The sequence below is a fragment of the Vipera ursinii genome, assembly GCF_947247035.1.
Source record: "Vipera ursinii genome assembly, chromosome: 2".
Lineage (NCBI taxonomy): Eukaryota > Metazoa > Chordata > Lepidosauria > Squamata > Viperidae > Vipera > Vipera ursinii.
Window position 1 is genome coordinate 111334871 of NC_139513.1, and position 15315 is coordinate 111350185.

Below are 15315 nucleotides of genomic sequence, written 5' to 3' on the forward strand. Positions count from 1 at the left end.
TCTTTGTCCCTAGTGTGGCTCTCTTTCATGAGCATCCTTGTGTTGTCTGCTTCTGATCTCCACCAAACTCTGGCCTGTATAGACCTTTAGGGTCCTAGTAGTTTCCCTACGTGCTTTTGTCAACATAATGTCCACAATGGAATCACTCATCTTTGCTCAATAGGCTTGTGAATCTGCTATGATTTGAATGGATCCGGTTAACTAGGAAGTGGGCAGGGCTTACCCATGAATGTATCTTGTGTTTGGTGTGGAGGATATGGCCCTGAGCTCCAGCCTACATGATTGAGCAGGTGAAGCCACAGCACTCCTTCAAGAAGATGAGGCCTGTCTTTGTTACATAGGGTGGGGAGGTTTGCTGTCCTCTTGATGTCATATTCTTTTCTTTTACAGGAGCTATGAAAAAACAATTGGTTATTGCCATAAGAACAGCACTTGTCATACAGCTCTGAGAATGAACTACAAGCTGACCTGGGGAAAAGGGGTCTCTCTCTCTGTTGTCTGAGCAATTCATTAGGAAAGACTGTGTACTGGTGCTGGGTCAGAACTAACTGATGAGTATCCTGAGTATTCACAGAAGGGGAAATATCCTTAATCAAGTAGTTGCAAAAATCACAGAAAATCTTTATGTCCATTAAAATGCTGCACTGGTCAGTCCCTCACCTTCAATATTGTTCCTACTTTGGGTATTACATTTTTTGAATGACTCAGAGAGGTTGACTCATTATTCAGTTGGCCAATAGTGAGATATGGTTGCAAAAATGCAAATGCAATCGACAGCATTAAACCTGTTTTAATCATGAACAGTACTTATTCTATTCTGTTTCTGTTCAAATTCCATCCTGAGTACTGTGTCCAGTTTTAGGCATCACACTTTAAGAAGGATTTAGAGAAGTAGGTTCAAAGAAAGCCTGTATGGATGATTAGAGGACTAGAAACATAAACCTATGAGAAAAAGATTAAAGGAGCTTGTCATGTCTAACCTTGGAAAAAATGACTATGGGGATAGTATTCTTCCAATATCTGGATGAGTAAAAGAAGGTCCAGACCTGTTATCTCTCATTTTAGAATTCAGGGACTGTCATTATAAAAGGCTGATTCTAGATGAATGATAGAAGAAAATTATGAACTCTGAATAAGCAGAGAGTAGAAGCAATTATCCAGAAAGATATGGTGAGCTTCCTGTCATTGGGGGCAGTTGGACAATCATCTGTCTGGGACACTTTCATCTGGATTCTTCCACAGAGACTAGAGTTGAACTCAGTGACCTAAAAACCATTCCTACCAACCCTATAGTTCTGCAGGAATAAATCTGCAGGATAAAGTTCAGCCAATAATGCAAACTCACTAATTTTGCTTAATACTATGCAGATTTCTTTCTTTCTCTCTTTGTATAAGCATGGATACATTATCTTGTCCATAAAAAGCAGGAGAGACAATTCCACATTCATGAGTACCTACTTGTTTTCAGAAGGCAGGTTTTGGAAAGCTTGTTCTTTAAAAAGTCAGCCATTTCCTTATCTTCTTCTCGCTCTCTGTGAAAAGAAGAAACTGCATCAAAGAATAAGCAGTCACTACTTAGCTCTGAAAAGGCAATCACAAAGCAGGTGGAGTCTGAGTGATGGCTCTCCAAATCTCTGTGAAAGAGAAAGCTGCTTTTCTTTCATTCTTGAATTCTCACGTTTAGAGTAGTAAATACACTAGTTCCCATTAATTGGCAAGGAAGGTGCTTCAGTGGGATGTGATCATCTGGTCCTTGGCTACCTTTACTTGTTTCTTTTCTTTTTATAAAATATTTCAAAATTCACAGAACCTCAGATAACCAGTTAGGAACTTTGGGGTAACATGATGGATTTCTTGGGAAGACAACTTAAGATTTTGCTAAGTTTGTATTCCTGCCTTGATTACTTTTCTGTACAGGTAGTTCTCAACGTATGACCACCATGAGCCCAAAATTTCCTTGGCTAAGCAAGACAGTTGTTAAATGAGTTTTGCCCCCCTTTACAACATTTCTTGCCACAGTTACTAAGCTAGTAAGCTTAAGCTTCCCCACTGACTTTGTTTGTCAGAAGGTCACAAGCTTGTTACCTTCTGGGAGGAGGCTTCGTGGCATCCGTAGCAGAACATCCAGATTCAATCATAGTTTCATTCCATACAGCATTAACCTTGTGAACTCTCATGCTTCTTCCTTCCGTTATATATTAAAGATGGACAGTATTTAATATTTTATTGTTATGTATATGTAGAGGTGTAGGTCTATACATATGGTGTTTATAGTATGTTTTAGATGTGTGTCATGTATGTGCTTCACTTTGAGAGTGGGCAACTAAATTTCATTTTTGATCTGTGCTGTTGTGCCCACAGTAAAAAAATGACAATAAAGATTATCTTATCTTCCAAATTTTGATCATATGACGTGGGGATGCTATAATAGTCATAAGCATGAAAAATGATCATAAATCATTTTTCAATGCCATTGTAACTTCAAACAATGACTAAAAGAATAGGTGTAAGTCAAGGACTATCTGTAATCTACTCCTGTTGCTACATTTCCTTTGTCAAAGTCCCAACAGTGTTTTCAACAGGATGGTACAATTAATGCAAAACTGAATGTAATACAATAGAGAAAAGAAGTTAAAAAAATTCTGGCTTTGTGTCCAAATTGTTCAGAAAGCAAACTGGTTTAGCAGAATGCCTACATGGTACAGTAGATAAAACACTGGCCTTTTGGCAGCAACCTTGTCCAACTCAGCCCCCCCACAGAAGTGTTAGGATAATTAGGATTCCAAAATCATAATTCAGCCTTCTGAATCTACATCTTTTCTGCATCCTGACATCTACTAGCTTTGCTGGACTGCAATTCCCAGAAATGCTAATTATTGACAATGCTGGTTTGGAATTCTGGGAGTTGTAGTAACACTGGGCCTCAGCTCTGCAGGGTTATTATAGGAATAAAAAGGAATAACTATTATGTGTTTTCTTGGAATGTTTGCAGTATGCGGGAACATAATGTAATCAAAACTTTGCAGGAAGTTGGCATGTTTACCTGAGTCTTTCAAATTCTACATCATCCACAAGGAAATCCCGAGTCTCCACAAGTTTATGAATTTGTTGCACTAACTCGTCCTCCTTCTGTTTGTCTTCTTTTGATTTTTTATTTTCTGCAATATGGGGAAAATACGTGTATAGATATGTTTATTATAGAAAACATTTGCAGATAAGATGAAGAAGATAATACTCAGAATGGAGGAATTCCCAGAAAGATTATGGTTTAGATTAGATTAGATTATCAATTATCGATTATCAGCATCTCAGTTGTAGAATATTCTCCCAAGAAAGTTTAAATTAGTTCTTGCCTTCAGAGACAGGAAAATATCTGCTTACTGGATTTTTGAAATCCATATTAATCTTCCTGTCTCTTTATGACATTTTCTTGCCTGTTAACTTTGAATTTAATATGTACTTGTTATATTGGAAATCCTAGAAGGATAAACAGCTCAGGATGCATGGGAAACTCTGAAAAATGAAATACTAAGGGCCCAAACAAAAACAAAACCACAGAGAAAGAGAAAATATGGATGACACCAACATGGTTGTGCAAAGAGTTCTCTGACAAACTGAGGTTCAAGAGGGACAAGTATAAAAAATGGAAACATGGATATTTAACTAAAACATAATATCAGAAAATAGCCTGAATCTACAGGGATGGAGTCAGACAGGCTCAGAATGAATTAAGACTTGCAACTAATGCCAACATTAACAAAAAAATAAGTTTCTTTCAGTATATAAGGAACGAGAGAGAAAAAGTCAAGGAACTGATCAGTCCACTAATGGGAGAAGATGGCAAAAAGGTGGTGGGCACCAGGGAAAAAACAGAGCTGGTTAGATTCTTCTTTGCATCTGTCTTTATGCCAAAGGAAAGAATAATCCAACCCAACAAAAGCAGCATATCGGAAACAGAACAGAAACGTAGATTAAAATAGGTAAGAAATTGGTTAAAAAACACTTATCCACTTCAGATAAATTCAGATCACCAGGACCAGATGGTTTATATTCCAGAGAACTGAAAGAGCTGGCAGATGTGATTTTTTCCAAGTATAGCAGAATCTATTCATGGACATGACTCTCAACAGAATGGTATGCAATATGGGCTCATAAACCGCAGACAATAGGTTGCCACGTTGTTGAACTTTTCAACAATTGCTGCTGAATTTGAGTTTTGGGAATCTACAGAATTCTGTAAGAAAACAGTGTCTTATAAATCCGCCAGCAGTCTTTGGAACAATGGCCTTACCTGGCACTGTAATCAACTTCTGTAACTCCTTTTTCAACCTGCTGATTTCCTTACAGAGCTGGATGTCATCCATCCTGCACAAACAGAAAGAAAAAAAAACCCATAGCCCTAAGCATAAGACAAAGCTTCTTTGGTGTAGAGGTTAAAGTGTCAGGTTAGGGAGACCACGATTTCTATCTTGGATACAAAGTCAGCTGGATGACCTTGTGCCAGCCATGTTGTCAGCCCTAGGAAAGAAGCAATTGCAAACCACTTCTGAAAAACCTTGCCAAGAAAACTGCAGGAACAAGAATTGGATGTAATTGAGTAGAAGGAAAAACAAACAAACAGATGAAACCAAAACAGCACTTATTAGAACTTATGGAAGAAAACCGAATAAAAAGCACAGTGGTCTTATTATTGTTGAATATGATCATGACAGCAAGATTTTTATATGTGCAGAAATTGAAAAATAAAGAAGTTCCAAATGTTGAAGAGTGGATGTTCAAAATTATAGATTTGACAGAATGGCAAAACTTACATTTCTAGAGAGAGAGAGAGAGATAACTACATATACTTTTATTAAAAGCTGGAGTTTCTTATGGATTATGTTACAATTGTAGAAAAATATAACTGGATGATAAAGAGTTTTATAGATTAATTAAGGGGAGATAATGAGAAAAAGGGACGCGGTGGCTCAGTGGGTTAGGACGCTGAGCTTGTCGACCAGAAGGTCGGCAGTTTGGCGGGTCTAATCCCGAGTGCCGCGTAACAGTGTGAGCGCCTGTTACTCGTCCCAGCTTCTGCCAACCTAGCAGTTCGAAAGCATGTAAAAACACAAGTAGAAAAATAGGGACCACTACGGTGGGAAGGTAACAGCGTTCCGTGCGCCTTTGGCGTCTAGTCATGCCGGCCACATGACCACGGAGACGTCCTCGGACAAGCGCTGGCTCTTCAGCTTTGAAACGGAGATGAGCACCGGCCCCTAGAGTTGGAAACGACTAGCATGCATGTGAGGGGGAACCTTTCCCTTTACCTTAATGAAAAATGTAAATAGTGACTACAATCATATAAAAGAATAAGAAAAGGTTACTGGCTCAGTGAGAAAAGAAGAACAGAAGTGGATGATACCGTGTTTTTTGTTTGTTTGTTTGTTTGTTTAAGTTAGATGTTCAGTTTTGTACTTGTGGGTTTATGTTTTTGTGTATGTTAATGTGAACACAGAAACCATACATGATTATGGAAGGCAACATCTACCGATAGGTACTACCATACTCTTTCAATAGTAACTGCCTTATTTCTTCCAAAGGAAAATGACACTGAATATAAGAGAATCAATCTAAAAAGAAAAGTAGATGGGAGATGATTGAGAGATGATAGCTAGATGGCTAGATAGTTTGACAGACAGACAGACAGATAGATTGATTGACAGACAAAAGATATCTTGTCCTGTGCCCCATTCCCCTATCTCCAACTATAGTTGAAAATTCCAACTGAACGAAGTCTGCCCCCCCACTCCCTGCAATATGCATAAATATTACATGTACATTGTATGTATTTATACATACTTGCCAGAAATCACACTCAAAGAAACAGCAGTGCCTGAAACTAAATAAATATTTTTTATTTTTTATTTTAATTCCATTTATATCCCGCCCTTCTCCGAAGACTCAGGTCGGCTTACAAGCTTAGCAGTATTAATAAATTAGTTTGTGATGTGTTGGTTTTTAATTGCTGTTGTTATATCTGGCTGTTTTTAATTTGATTATTAAATCACTCTGAGTTATATATAGCAAATGGGCAGGCATATAAATAAATAACAAGACATATTAAGATATGACTGTATTTGGACAGCAAAAAAAAAGGAAAACGGGTAGAAGCCATTCACACTTGCTTCTTCACAATTACTTCTTTAGGTAAGTGTAGGAAAACTACATTCCACTCATCAAAACCTATGCAACTTTCTCTCCTTTGAAATAATGTTCAACATTTATTCAGTAAAAATGAATTAAAATTAATAGAAAAAAATACAGGATAATGTATGTGTTAAGCAAAAAAGAAAAAGATGCACATAAAAGATGCCAGGCTAAGCAAAGGCTGCCCACAGTCTGAGGGAGCTATCCATGGTTCTGACCAAGGAGAAAGACCAAAATTTTAGAATTGTTATCCCATTAAGTAAGTCTATAGATCAGGGGTCTTCAAACTTGGCCCTTTTATGACTTGTGGACTTCAACTCCCAGAATTCCTTAGCCAGGCATGCTGGCTGAGGAATTCTGGGAGCTGAAGTCCACAAGTCATAAAAGGGCCAAGTTTGAAGACCCCTGCTATAGATCCACACTGTAAATTTTTAAATCTTTTTGTAACACTGCATTACATGTAGGAATAAACTCTGATGAGCCCAAGGTTATGAAGGTCTGAGTAGATATGTCTGACATTGTACAGTACATTCATTTTTACACAGCTGAACTGTATAATATAAAAGAGAAACGTACATTGGCTAGAACCACCTTTTAAAATGCTTGCCTCTTGGTCTACCTGTCTATCAAATTTAGATATCACCCATCTTACTCTCAGAGTAACTCTGGGCAGTTTACAGATAAAGTCTAAAAACCGTATAAAATATAGTATATACCAAGGTCAGTAAAATGGGAGCCAAGTAAAAAGATAGAAAAATAAATTGAAAGACAGTAGGAGGCAGTGAAAGCCTTCAGGTCACTAACCACTTTCAGATTTATATGCTCCTCTTTGAGCCCCACATGAGTTGGTAGAGCCAAGCCTTCATTTTTCTGAAAGGCCAGGAGAGTGGGGGGCATTTAACCTTTGGGGGAAGGAGGTTTCATAGGGCAGGGCCAATGTCAGAAAGGGTCTCTTTCTAGACCCTGCTAATTGGGATTCTTTAACTGATGGGGTCTGCAACCTTCCCTGCTAAGTCCAGAACTTGGAATAGTCTTCTTTGTCCTCAGAAGTCCCAGCTTAATTACTTCCAATATGGAGTGAGTCAAAGCCAGAAGGAAATGATGCTCTAGTCTAGCAAAATATTTGGAGCTACAGAAATGTGTATCCTTAACCACTCCTAGTCTCAATTTTAGAAAATTAGCTGTTACTGATAAGTCAACAAAGAAAAAGGTTGTGGCACGACACAAATGGGAAGTCCTTCTCACAGTACCTTAAGGCTGTAGGCAGTTCAGGTTAATCCCAAAATACTGGTCTGCTTTGAACTCTTAGATTTATCCAGAGTGACAGGTTTAAAGAAAAATGTTCAGTTGAGAGAAGGGATATTTTCACAGATATGACATGTTAGTGAAATAGCTCTCTCTCTCTCTCTCTCTCTCTCCCTCTCTCTCTCTCTCTCTCTCTCTCTGTGTGTGTGTGTGTGTGTGTGTGTGTGTGTGTGTGTGTGTGTGTGTTGCAAATATGTGGAAGAACTAAGGGATAGAAAAACAGTAACCTAATCCATGCTTTTCTGAGGTATGCAACTTGGTCAGCTGACTGAGCTAATATTCAGTCCCATATACTGTACAAATCCTTTGCAAACATTGCTACTCTCTGGAGTTCTTTCCAAATCAGATTGCCATCACAGAAACCTCTGAAATTTCTGGGGCAGGCTGAATAATGTAGACTTTGAAGAATTGAAGCTGGCCTGATTCTTTTGAGAGATTCTTCTCATGCAATGAAGCCTACAATTATTTTGAGGAATGTGTTGCAGATGAGGGGATTGAAGAGTGTAAAGACACGTTCAAAATTGCATGGAGGGACAAAAGGTGTTGAATTGACAAGGTGAAAAAGAAGGGGGGGAGAAGGAGGAAAATTGTGGCAAGAGAATTCAACATTACCTGCTTCTTGCTACCTTACAAACTTGGAAAATACCCGAAGCCTTACATATCACACACACACACAAACACAAACACAGAGACCCAGTTTTCCCAATTTCCAACTCACATGTATCGGAGCTCTGACTCTCTCCGCACAAGAACTTCCCTGATTCTTTCAATTTTGAAAAGTTCTCCTTCAATGTCATCAAGGGTAGCTGTAGAGTCAGCCATAGAAACTATTTCTTCCCCTGAAGAAATAACAGACAAGAAACTCAGTTAGTGAGAAGGATGGAGGAGAAGAGAGGAAGATCTAACATCAGCCAATCACTTGAGTGAACAGGCTGGAGATTAGTGTTAGGCAGCACCTTCAGCAATTATATTCACATGGAACCCAATCAGTCTTTTTTTTGGTGACCTACTCAGGGTGCTTCAGCCATATGAATATTTAAAATAATAATAATAAAAAAACAATTCTTCCTTAGCACAATAATCCTCAACATCATTAGAACTGTCAATCCTAATTTTACCCCTTTCCCCATGATATTGATTTTCTTTCATCTCCAAACCACAGTTTCCACCCCTTTATCCTCCATAGTTTCATAACTTATCCCCGTCCTTTCCATCACAAAGAACTTTAAAAAAAACATTGCCCATTCCTGCTGAAAAGGAGGCTACAGGGATTCCTAGTACTATTTAGAACAGGGGTGTCAAACTCAATTTCATTGAGGGCCGCATCAGCATTGTGGTTGCCCTCAGGGGGCTGGGTGGGTATGGCCAGGGTGGGCATGGCCTACTGGGTGGGCGTGGCTAGAGTGCGTATGGCCTACTGGGTGGGCATGGCCAACTCTACATCGTTCGCATCAAGGGTGCCTATGGGGGCCTGGGCAGGAGTGGGACAGATCTGAGGGTCTCTGGCAGGAGGAGGGTCTCTGGGCCAGGGCCAAGGCAGTGGGGGCCGTTCCCTCACTGTTTCCAGGATGGCTTCGCGGGCCACATGAAACCACTTCGCAGGCCGGATCTGGGCCCCAGGCCTTGTGTTTGACATGTCTGATTTAGAAGGTGGTGAGAGGCTTTCCCATGGGAACTATTGGAGCCTGAACACAACTTTCATTATCTGCTCTGTTCTGGGCGGTGATTTGGATGAGGGATAGATGGGGAACTCATCAAATCTGCAGATGACACCAAGCTGGTAGGAATAGCCAACACTCCAGAAGATAGGCTTAAGATACAGGAGGATCTGGACAGACTTGAAAATTGAGTGCTATCAAACAAAATGAAATTCAATGGTGAAAAAAGTAAGATTCTACATTTAGGCAAGAAAAACCAAATGCAGAGGTACAGTATAGGTGGTACCTTGTTCAATAGTAGTAACTGTGAGAGGGATCTAGGAGTCCTAGTGGACAATCACTTAAATATGAGCCAGCAGTGTGCTGCAGCTGCCAAAAAAGTCAACATGGTGCTAGGTTGCATTAACAGAGGGATAGAATCAAGATCACATGAAGCATTAATACCACTTTATAATGCCTTGGTAAGGCCACACTTGGAATACTGCATCCAGTTGTGGTCACCATGATGTAAAAAAGATGTCGAGACTCTAGAAAGAGTACAGAGAAGAGCAATAAAGATGATTAGGAGACTGAAGGCTAAAACATATAAGGAACAGTTGTTGGAATTGGGTATGTCTAGTTTAATAAAGAAAAGGATGAGGGGTGACATGATAGTGGTGTTCCAATATTTCAGGGGTTGCCACAAAGAAAAGGGAGTCAAGCTATTCTCCAAAGCACCTGAAGTCAGGACAAGAAGCAACGGATGGAAATTAATCAAAGAGAGAAGCAACCTAGAACTAAGGAGAAATTTCCTGACAGAACAATTATTCAGTGGAACAACTTGCCTCCAGAAGTTGTGAATGCTCCAACACTGGAAGTTTTTAAGAATAGGCTGGACAACCATTTGTCTGAAACGGTATAGGGTTTTCCGCCTGAGCAGGGCGTTGGACTAGAAGATCTCCAAGGTCCCTTCCAACATCATCATCATCATCGTTATTATTATTATTATTATTATTATTATTATTATTATTATTATTATTGTTGTTGTTGTTGTTGTTGTTGTTGTTGTTTGTTTTTTTGTTATTATTATTATTATTATTATTATTATTATTATTATTATTATTATTATTATTATTTCTATCATACTAGAATGGTGTAGTAATTCCAATTGTTCCTTATCCTCATGACTGGCCTTGTTTCATTTCTAGGCTTTGGTTTATCCTGTTTAATCCTGCTGTTTGTTGCATTGCTGAACCCCCATCAGTTGCAGAATAAAGAGAAAGAAGAGAGTCAGGAGATCATTGCTATGCCAGAAGCTTTTTCTGCAAAGATCATTAGTGAGAAAAGGATGGTTGCTCCTAGGCTGAAATACCTGGTCTATGCTGATCTCTCCCTTCCTCAATGTTTTGAACTTGGATTCTGAATTAAAGTATTCAACCTCCGAAAAGGATTTCAATTGGACCTAAAGCAAAAGGCTCAAATGGAAAATAAGGGCTAAAGATATGGAACAGCACTGAAACACTGGGAGAATTGCTAACATCTCCTCCAATCTAGCACCTGAAGGGATGTCAACTATAGAAAAGGTCCAAATTGTGTCCACAGGACACTTTCTCTCTGATTTCACCCATAGAGTGATTCCTTCCTTCCTTCCTTCCTTCCTTCCTTCCTTCCTTCCTTCCTTCCTTCCTTCCTTCCTTCCTTCCTTCCTTCCTTCCCTCTTTCAACACATCTTCAAGAATTTAGCAAGCACAGTGTATGTGTTTGCCTTCACTCTTAGTATTATTTCCCTGGAGAATCACTGAAATGAAAGAGTTTATTGGAAAATGAAATGCCTAAATATTTCCTTTTTCCTAAGGGTGAGTGGAAAAAAGCATTTTTACTGGGTCAGAGAAACAAAGAAGCAGCCACCCTCTTTAAATAAAATCCAACAGGGAACAACAATTATGACACACCTGTCAGTGAAGAGAATGCCTTGATAGTAGGGATGTTCTCTCCCTGACGTTTCTATCAATGGTTTTTAAAAGCTAAGGTGCCCTTTGTGTTTCTTCATGAATGGCTATAGCTCAGCAGGAAAGTATATGCTTAGCATACCCAAGAACTCAGATTCAATTCTTGGCATCTCCAGAAAGGACGAATAAGCACTCCTGTCTGTCAATCACTGCCAGCAATACTGTGCAAGATGGACCAATGGTCTGAATCATAAACTTCTTATGTTTCTTTGTTCTCCCCACCCCACCCACCTTGACAGAATTGCTATTTATTGTTGTTAATTTCTTCTTCTGGAAATGATTCTGATCAAAGTTGGTGGCATATGCATTTAATAAAAAAATTATCCAGCAGGCTCTTGTGGCAAACTGAAACAATGAGCATGAGTTACAAGTGACCCACCCCCACCCCCAAATCAGCTTGCCTTGATTTGAGTCCTGCAAACATTGGATCCGCTTTGCCAAATATGGCTTGTGTGGAGAGAAAAGCAAGTTTGCAACTTCATTATCTTTATGCAAACCCTAAGGCCAGTAATGCCATCTTTCTCTACTACACTAAAGCTTATTTGACATGTACAGTACTAGCAGAGGTCAGTAATAAGATCGGCATTTCATTATTGGAACCAACCCAGCAAAAGGGGCAGGGTTTGAGCTCAATGTCATTGTGTTTGAGAAGAGTTCCTCTTGGCAAAAGAGAACAAAAGCTACAAATATCTGTCTTATATTACCTTGGGGAAGAGCAATTGCTTCTAGGTGCCTAGCATTATAATTATAATTAACAGGGGAATGCTCTGATTTGGGTGCCTCTGTCAAATATTTGATAGAGGCACCCAAATTTCTATTATGCTGGCTGGGGAATTCTGGGAATTCAAGTCCACATGTCTTCAAGTGGCCAAGTTTGGAGACCCCTGGCTTAGGAGATACTCAAACTTCTACATAAACCAAGACATGTCCAAGCATACTAACACTTGATCTGGACTGACTTAAGACTTTTAGTTCTCTTAAGTGAAGCAGCATGAAGATGGAGAAATGACAAGTTGTTGTAACGTTCCAAAATTCCCTCAGTCATTGCAGGAGATACTTAAGTGCACTCTCAATTTGTGTGGAAGAACAGGAAATAATTCCTTAATTGGTATGCTGCTTTCAGAGTGAGGAGTTAAAATGGAGCTGGATTACTATGGGATGACTCAAACTTAGTGCCCTATCTTAGAATAGAATAGAGCTAATCTAAGGTTTTCTAATCCAGCCCCCTGCTCACGCAAGAGACCCCACATTTCAGACAAATGGCTTTCCAGTCTCTTCTTAAAAGCCTCCAGTGACGAAGCACCCACAACTTCTAAAGGCTAAAGCTGTTCCACTGGTTAATTGTCCTCACTGTTAGGATGAGTTGGTTGACCAAAACTCAGTGCCCTATCTACAGCAAGTGATCGGAGCCACCTTTTAAAATGGCAGGGTCTTCTTTGACATGTGGCTAGTACCGTAAGTGAAACTAGCAGATTTCTGAAATGCATATCCAAATGCCATTTTCCTATCTTCAAACTGTTTTTGTGTTTTATTGCATACATTTAATAAAGTGGAGGATGGATGGATGGATGCTTCTCATTTGGTTTAATAACATTTGCTATATAATTTAAATCCACAATTCTTTACAAGAGAAAAGGAGATGAATAGATGCAGAGGGACAAGCAATGGATCTTTCATTAAGAAATGGGAAGTTTGTCAGACCTAGCTTATCGCTTTCCCATTCACAAAATAAATCCTTACTTGGAGCTCAAAGTCACATTTGGAAGCAATAAATGAATTCTGTTTAAAAAATAAAGGCTATCCTCAGGCATCTTAGCTGAGGATAAGGATGCTACTTTGCTGGTAATCTGTGAATCATGTGTTTTTAACTTCCAGGGACAATCTATGCCCTTTTAATTATCCCAAGTGGTTGTTCCTTTGAGTGTTTAGTAAACAAACTCCATCCTGCAATGATCTGTGTCAGATGCCCTTGGGAGGGGAATGAAGAGGAACCAAATCTTTTGGTTCTCAGTCAGATATTCTTGCTCATACTTGTCATCCTTTCTGCCTATCACTACAGAAATGCAAAGTTACTCTGTCTTGATTGCCAGGGAAATAGACAAGTGACCAAGAAGTCCCTCCTGTAATCCACAACATCACCAGGAGTTCTGGGGTAGGGGAGGGTGTAAGAAGTAGAAAGAGGAATGAGCCATCAATCTTCTCTTGACTACTATAAAACTTTCAAGGAATAGTTAACACACGAATACCCATGTGCTAATATCTATGCATACAAACACACACACACACACACACACACACACACACACACACAATATCATACAAACATATATTTCTTCTGCAGAGGTGCAGGGATTTGAGGTCTGTTGCTAGAGGTAAAGGTCATAGAACTGAGTTGGTATTACAGCAGTGCCCCAGATGTGCAAAGTAAACTTACCTTTGCCTGAATCTGCTGCAGCCCACTTGGTTGATTCCAGGGATCCATACTGGGTGGATGCCTTGCTCTCCTTTTCCATCTTCACTCCTTGCTGTGGTTTTTAAAATGTCCCTCTTCCCCCCTTTTTTAAAATGGTCAGAATTCCCTAAGGAGGAGGACTTCTAAGGAGCAGAGGTTGCCAGGAAGCTAAGCTCGGCTTTTGATCAAGGAATCATTTAGTAAGGAATCAAAAGAGCATGGATCTCAGCCAAGCCAGGTCCCGGTTTGGCAGCTGCCACCCACTATCAGTTCATACCGCGATGCTCTTCTACATCTGTCGAGGGATAAAGCAGAATCTGAGGCTGCAGGAGACTAGATGAAGGTCTGTTATGACACTAAGAGGTGCCCTCTGGTGGTTAAAAAGGTTTATTTTTATCATTTGAAAGACTCAGAAAAATCAAAACACCCCTATTTATTCCACTGACTTTGTCCCTTCTCTCTGCCTGCAACTAGTCATTACTCAACCATTCAGTTTAACTCCCTGCAAAACAGTGTAAAACCACTTGCATAAATATTTATTTTATTTTATTTTTTATTTTTATTACATTTATATCCCGCCCTTTTCCGAAGACTCAGGGCGGCTTACAAGCTTAGCAGTAGCCTTCATTCTATGTATATGCCTGCTTGTTAGAGCTTTCACACACACCCCAAGCGGCATTATTACAAAGTCAGCTTATTGCCCCCAACAATCTGGGTCCTCATTTTACCTACCTCGGAAGGATGGGAGGCTGAGTCAACCTTAAAAATATCTCTTTATTTTTAAGTAAATTCAGCTAATAGCCCTATAGTAGTGATGGCGAACCTTTTAGAGACCAAGTGCCCAAACTGCAACCCAAAACCCACTTATTTATCTCCAGGTGCAAGGTGGGACATGGCCCACTGGGTGGGCGTGGCTGTGGTGGTTAGGGCAGACTGTGTGGGTGTGGCCAAAATGGGCATGGTCACCTCGATGTTGCTCGTGGGGAGGGACGCCTGTGCGGACTGGGCAGGGGGAGATCCAGGGAGTCTCTGGCAGGTGGGATGGTGGGCAGGAGGCTCGTCCTGCAGGGTGAAGTGAGGCAAGGCAGGGCAGTTATGCCATTGCTGCAGGGCAAGGCGAGGCAGTGGCCGGGGCAGCTGCTGCCTGACACCATTGGCCCTTGCACACAGAGGCCAGCAAGTGCAGGGGGCCGACGGTGTCCATCAGCAGCCACAGCCTGCCGGCTCCTCAACCTGCACACTCTGCAGCCCGCAGCCAGCAGTGCAGAGAAGCCGCCTCTGAGCTGGACAGCTGGCCGACAGCTGAGGAAGCAATGCAATGGGTCGTGCCCGGGAAAAGGAGAGCATGCAAGGCCAGGAGGGATGGGACAGGATGGGGAGGGAAACCAGCTGTGCCAGGATGCATCCGGCCACGTGGGACCTTGGGCGGCTGGTTGAAGAGGGACAGTTGCCATCTCCAGGACATGGCGCGCGTGCCTGCAAAGAGGGCTCTGAGTGCTGCCTCTGGCATGCACACCATAGGTTTGCCACCACTGCCCTGTAGTGAGCTAAGCCCACCCAAAGTTGAAGATCTACTGCAAGAGGGTTTCCCCGATATTATGACGTAAGTCCATTTCTTCCTCAACCTTTTTAGAGAGAGCAAAGAACAAGAATCAGTTTGTCCAACACAAAATGTAAATTTATTTGCAGTTTGGAAGACAGAAGCTTTGTTATTCTTCCCTTTACT

General features: G+C 40.6%; 1 protein-coding gene across 1 annotated transcript; it reads right to left on the reverse strand.

The window, feature by feature from the left end:
• Positions 1-274: 274 nt before the first annotated feature.
• LOC310634069 (bMERB domain-containing protein 1-like) lies at positions 275-13650 on the reverse strand (the record flags this gene model as incomplete). The annotated part of the gene is made up of 6 exons (XM_083352115.1): positions 275-393; positions 1459-1532; positions 3044-3158; positions 4292-4365; positions 8210-8330; positions 13572-13650. 6 exons carry the CDS (start codon positions 13648-13650, stop codon positions 275-277), a joined length of 582 nt encoding a protein of 193 aa, XP_083208241.1.
• Between the last annotated feature and the right edge of the window lie 1665 nt (positions 13651-15315).